The following is a 6,601-nucleotide window of genomic DNA, read 5'->3' as shown; positions in this document are numbered from 1 at the left end:
GAAAGAAGAAGTTGATGATGATGAAGAAAAGTAGAAAATAAGAAGAAACAAAACAAGAAAATTAAGAAGATAAAGGAGGAGGAGGAGGAAGACGAGGAAGAGGAGGAGGAGGAGGAGGAGGAGGAGGAGGAGGAGGAGGAGGAGGAGGAGGAGGAGGACAGTAACAACAGGTAACATCACCGTGTACCTGCCTCTCATTAACTAATCGAGAGAGAGAGAGAGAGAGAGAGAGAGAGAGAGAGAGAGAGAGAGAGAGAGAGAGAGAGAGAGAGAGAGAGAGAGAGAGAGAGAGAGAGAGAGCAACGAACAAGGAAACACAGAAGCAATCAATTTACCGTTTTAACCTTCCCTTACCATCCCTACCCCCCTAAACCCCATAAGACCCCCGTAAGACTCCCCTAAGACCCCCCCGGCCCCTCCTAGACCCCCAATCCTAATCATCTTTGCCCTCAATCCCATTCAGAGCCAAATGAAAGGACATAATGGGAGGGGAAACCATTAGACATTCGCGTATATAAGAACGGAAACTCTACGTCAAAACTCACAACTTACCCGTTTTCTGTGGAGTCGAGATGAGTTTGTTGACATCGGTGGTGGTGGTGGTGGTGGTGCTGGCGGAGGCGCAGGCGAAGGAAAGTATGGCGGTGGGTCCTCTAGGGGCGTCCTCCAGGGGCGTGGCGCTGCAGGATGACTTGTTGACCCCCGAGTGGTTGCAGAACATCCCAGCGGAGAGCAAGATCGCCAAGTACAGGAAGAGAAGGTTCATTAACTTCCCCACTGGATCAAAACTTGAGGTAAGGGCGCTTGCTTTTCTTCTTCTGCTTCTTCTTCTTCTTCTTTCATGTAACAAGGGGAAAATGTGGTCAGGGGTGACGTGAATGATGTAAAAAAGGCTCCACTTATTTGCCAGTTCCCGAGCAGGTCTGAGTGAGTGAGAGGAGAGGGAAGATCTGGTGATGGGTGACTATAAAGAGATATAAATAGAAGACCCCACTTAGATGCCAGTTCCCGAGCAGCTCTGAGTGAATGAGAGGAGAGGGAAAAATCTGGTAAATCAATCAATCAATGAATCATGGGGGAGCATACGCCGGTGGGCGCGTCGCCTCGCCTACCGTATGGCATCACTCCAGGCGGTCACGCCTCGCGAGTCTCCATGCAGGCTCCCTTCCCGTGCCAAGTAACCCAGCAGGAGGTATCGACTTGCCGCAGCCATGAGTTCTGTGGACGTCCCCTTGGCCTCCTCCATGCTGGGTTATCCCTCTCGGAGACAACCGTGTAGCGTGCCACATGCCCGTACAGTCACAGCTGGCGGTGACGGATGTGCTGGTAATGCGCCTCGAATCAGTCTGACGGAGCAATCGCTGATTTGACACAAGTCATACCAGCGGTACCCCATGATGCTGCCAAGGCATCTACTACCAAAGACAACTAAAAATGATGAAAAGAGATGCTAGTCCCCGAGCAGGTCCGAGAAAGAGAGTAAAAGGAAAGAGGGAAAATCTGGCAAAGGATAACTAAAAATGATGTAAAAGAAAAAAAAAAAAAAGTCCCCACTTAGATGCCAGTTCCCGAGCAGGTCTGAAGAGAATGAGAAGTTATAGTCAAACAAAATGGAACAGAATGTCTTGAAGCAAAATATTTCGTGGCGACACCTTCACTACTCCTCAGAGGCTGGAGGTGAAGTGACACGTGTTTCCAAGGCAGGTTTTGTATGGTGCTGGGTGCGTGTCTTTAGTCTGTATCGTATCAGTGTTGTGTCTTGCTGTTGTTTTGTCGCTATTAGTAACGAACACATAATCTGTTAGTAACGGGAATTTTTTTTTTTTTTTTTACGTTAAGGCCTATAGCGCCTGTAGGCCTATTGGAAGAGTATGTGGGAAGTGCTGTTTAGCTTTCGTCCAACACCATGACACGTTTTCAGATATATTCATTCTGCTTACTATTTGGTGATTTTATACACCTTCACAAACTTAACTAACTTACTGTACCTTCAGAAACTTAACTAACTTACCTTCAGAAACTTAACTAACTTACCTTCAGAAACTTAACTAACTTACTGTACCTTCAGAAACTTAACTAACTTAACTTAACTAACTTATCTTCAGAAACTTACCTTCAGAAACTAACTTAACTAACTTACCTAACGATTTAAATAGTGAAGACTTTGGCCATTAAGCTTTTAACCTCCACAGACCCTTCCTGATGTCAATAAAACCGTTTAATGATACCCAAAACTCAAGGTAAAAATACGTCCTAGTACTGAAAGGGTTAATGGCGCAGGTAACTTGATTTATAGTGGTGGGCATATTAGGGCCCATATCACCACCCAAGCCCACCTTCAGTGTAACCACCTGGAACCTGGAACCACCTGGGCATCCTGGTGACATGTAGCTAACTTTAAACCACTCCACAAATGGCAAAGTGTTTAAGGCTGTACGTGGTGGGATTCGAACCTACGCGTGGACGTCTGCCCGATCCCACTCTCACCACCTTATCCACTGCGCCACCACCTCCCACGTAATCTATTAGTAACGCAACACAATCTATCAGTAACGGGAGCGTAATTTAATAAAAAAAAAAAAACGAAAATAATGTTAGTTTATTATAAATAGAAAAAAAAACCGAAAAATAGATAAAAACAAAACTAAATAAATGAAAAAACACAAAATAAAAAATAAACAACAATTCACCTCCCTCTTTCCCCTCTTTCCTCCTTCCCCTCACTCCCCCCCACCAAACAGCTGGAGATAGTACTGACGGTGCCGACGGAGGGATTAAGTGACTCCGGGACCATAGTGGTGGAGAACGATTTAGTATTCAACCTTCCTAACTCCTCCCACGTTCACTACTACACTGGGCGCTCTCTGGAACCCGGCCCGCAGCGACTTGACCTTTTCTCCCGCGTTGAGGACTTTCTGAAGGGGTGAGTAAAGGGATCCAGTGTGTTTGGTGGTGTTTAATGGTGTTTTGTGGTGTTTTGTGGTGTTTGGTGATGTTTTGGAGATGTTTTTTGATGGGTGTTGGTGTTTAGTGGTGTTTTGTGGTGTTTTGTGGTGTTTTGTGGTGTTTTGTGGTGTTTTGTGGTGTTTTGGGTGTTTTGTGGTGTTTTGTGGTGTTTTGTGGTGTTTTGTGGTGTTTTGTGGTGTTTTGTGTGTGTTTTGGGGTGTTTTGGGGTGTTTTGTGGTGTTTGTGGTGTTTTGGTGTGTTTTGTGGTGTTTTGGTGTTTTGTGGTGTTTGTGGTGTTTTGAGTGTTTTGTGTTGTGGTGTGGGGTGTTTGTGGTGTTTGTGGTGTTTTGTGGTGTTTTGTGGTGTGTTGTGGTGTTTTGTGGTGTTTTGAGGTGTTTTGGGGTGTTTTGTGGTGTTTTGCTGGTGTTTTGGTGTTTTGGAGCATTTTGAGGTGTTTGGAGGTATTTTTGAGTGTTTTGGAGTGTTTGGGGGTATTTTGTGTGTTTTGTGGTGTTTTAGAGTGTTTTGGTGTGTTTGTGATAAATTCTCTCTCTCTCTCTCTCTCTCTCTCTCTCTCTCTCTCTCTCTCTCTCTCTCTCTGACGGTGCTGACGGAGGGCGTGTGTTGCAGGTGGGGCTTTGACGGCCACGTCTGCACGCTGAAGGCGATCTGCGAGGTTGCCGAGCTGCCCTTCGACCACGGCCTGCTGGGGGAGGTGGTCAACTTGGTGCTCAGGTAAGGCGGTGGTGGTGGTGGTGGTGGTGGTGGTGGTGGTGGTGGTGGTGGTGGTGGTGGTAGGTGGATGGTGATGATGATAAGTGGAGGATTTGGAGAAGGAGGAGGAGGAGGAGGAGGAGGAGGAGGAGGAGGAGGAGGGAGGGGAAGATGGTGGTGGTGGTGGTGGTGTGTGTGTGTGTGTGTGTGTGTGTGTGTGTGTGTATCTATTTTTCTACTAAACTCAATTAAACAAAACTAAATTAAGTAAAAAAAAAAATAAACTAAACCTAACTTAACCCTTTCCTCTTCCCCCCTCCCTCTTACCCCTCTCCCCCCTGCCCCTCCCTGCCACCTCCTACCTCCTCTCTCCTTCCCCTCTTTCCTCTTCCTTGCCACCTCCCCCTCCTTCCTTCCCCTCTCTCCTCGTCCCCCTACCCTGCCACCTGCTCCCGTCTTCCGCCCCTCCTCCCCCTACAGAGCTATGGGCGCCTCCCACAATGACATAGAGGGCGTGGAGGAGGTGCCGGAGGATGAGTACGCCCTTGCCTACTATTATGGGCGCCACCACGGGTCCTGCGCAGCCCTCTACCCAGAATGCCCCATCTCCGTCGCCAATATTGTGTCAAAGGTCATGCCTGTTTAATGCTCTCTCTCTCTCTCTCTCTCTCTCTCTCTCTCTCTCTCTCTCTCTATTTATTGTAATTTATTGTTATTTGATAATTGTTTTGTTCTTGTCTTTGTTGTTGTTGTTGTTGTTTTTTTTTGTTTTTGTGTAAGTTTCTATTGTATTGTTACTATTACTGATACTACTACTACTACTACTACTACTACTACTACTACTACTACTACTACTACTACTACTACTACGACCACAGTTAGTTACCATGACGAGTTACGACTTGATATAACTTATGACTACTACTACTACTACTACTACTACTACTACTACTACTACTACTACTACTACTACTACTACTACTACTACTACTATTACTATTACTACTACTACAGCGACGACGACTACTACTATTAGATTACTAGACCATTACGAAGACAGAATACTACTACTACTACTACTACTACTACTACTATATAATAATACTACCACCACCACCACCACCACCACTACTACTAATACTACTACTACGACCACCACCACCACCACCACTACTACTACTACTACTACTACTACTAAGACAATGACCAGGCAACTATTGACACATCCAGATTTTTGTAACATGCCTCAAATTTCCGTAGATTAATCTGTAGAATTCCATGAACTGTATATTATTTCTCCTGATTTTCTGCACCACTTTTTGGAAATTCTCCTGATTTTTTCATAGGAGTTCTTCAGATTTTTGTGGTAATATCCAGATTTTTCCTTCATGACCTTAAGATTTTCTCAGCCTGTCTATCTATCTATCTATCTATCTATCTATCTATCTATTTATATGTCGTTTTCTTTTGTAATAAACGTTCATTCAATTAATTTTGGTGTTTATTGACCAGAAGAGGAGGAGAGGAGAGGAGGAGGAGGAGGAGGAGGAGGAGGAGGAGGAGGAGGAGGAGGAGGAGGAAGATGAAGAAGAGGAGGTGGAGGAGGAAGAAAAAGAAGAGAAGTTATATTAATAGTAGAGAATAATAATAATAATAATAATAATAATAATAATAATAATAATAATAATAATAATAATAAAACAAGAATATTAGATAAAAATTGATAAATAAAGAAAAAATAAAGAAAAAGACAGAAAGAAGAAGAAAAAGAGGAAAAGAGGAAAAGAAGAGGAAAAAGAGGAAAAAGAGGAAAAAGAGGAAAAAAGAGGAAAAGAAGAGGAAAAAGAGGAAAAAAAAAGGAAAAAGGGGAAAAGAGGAAAATAAAAGGAAAAAAGAAAAAGGAAAAAAAGAAAAATAGAAAGAAAAAAGGGAAAAAGAAGAAAAAAAGGAAAAAGAGGAAAAAAGAGGAAAGGAAGAGAAAAAAGGAAAAAGGAAAAACCAAGATAATTTCCCCTCCTTCCTTAAACGCCCCCCACCCCCTTGATGAACGCATATCCCGATGGTGGAGCGGCGCCCCCTGAACACCCCCGAGGGATCAGGGTGAGGGGAGGGAGGTGAGGGGAGAGAGTGGGCTGAGGGGTAAGGGGGGGTGAGGGGAAGGAGAGGATAAGAGGGGTGAGAGGAAAGGGGTGAGGAGAGAGAGAGAGGAGAGGGGAGAGAGAGAGAGAGAGAGAGAGGGGGGTGAGAGGAGAAGGAGTGAGGGGAAAGAGGGGATGAGCTGAGAGTAACTAAGGCATTGAGAGGGGAGAGAGGGGGGAGGGGAGGTAAGGTAAAAGGGGAGAGGAGGTGAGAGGTGAGGGGAGAGGTGAGGGAGGAGTGAGGGGAGAGAGGTGAGGGGAAAATAAAGGGCGAGGCGTCACTTAATGGATGATTGTTAAAGGAAATGGATTGTGTGTGTGTGTGTGTGTGTGTGTGTGTGTGTGTGTGTGTGTGTGTGTGTGTGTGTGTGTGTGTGTGTGTGTGTGTGTTTCCTTGATAAGAGATGTGAAGTTTCCAATTAGACGATAAGTAAAGGACAGAGCGAGGAGAGTCACTATAGAAGAGGGGAAGAAGAGGGGAAGAGGAGGGGAAGAAGAGGGGAAAATAGACAAAATTATCATTATTTCTGTTATTATTATTATTATTATTATTATTATTATTTTCGTTAATTATATACCTGTGAGATCTTTCTAATAATAATAATAATAATGATAATAATAATAATAATAATAATAATAATAATAATAATAATAATAATAATAATAATAATAATAATAATAATAATAACAGTAACAAAAACAACAACAATAATAATAATGACAATAATAATAATAATAATAATAATAATAATAATAATAATAATAATAATAATAACAACAACAACAAAAATGAGACGCAAATT

The 6,601-nt window shown here is 43.4% G+C and overlaps 1 protein-coding gene across 1 annotated transcript; it reads left to right on the top strand.

Annotated features, from left to right (window-relative positions):
* The first annotated feature begins 560 nt into the window (after positions 1-560).
* On the top strand, positions 561-4,350 carry LOC123518249. The gene is made up of 4 exons (XM_045278977.1): positions 561-794; positions 2,742-2,923; positions 3,577-3,681; positions 4,141-4,350. Exons 1-4 carry the CDS (start codon positions 573-575, stop codon positions 4,304-4,306), a joined length of 675 nt encoding a protein of 224 aa, XP_045134912.1. The 5' UTR covers positions 561-572; the 3' UTR covers positions 4,307-4,350.
* The last annotated feature ends 2,251 nt before the right edge of the window (positions 4,351-6,601 follow it).

Source organism: Portunus trituberculatus, chromosome 6 (genome assembly GCF_017591435.1).
Source record: "Portunus trituberculatus isolate SZX2019 chromosome 6, ASM1759143v1, whole genome shotgun sequence".
In the NCBI taxonomy this organism is placed as follows: Eukaryota; Metazoa; Arthropoda; class Malacostraca; order Decapoda; family Portunidae; genus Portunus; species Portunus trituberculatus.
The sequence above is the reverse complement of the archived record's forward strand: the minus strand, read 5'-3'. Positions and strand labels throughout refer to the sequence as shown.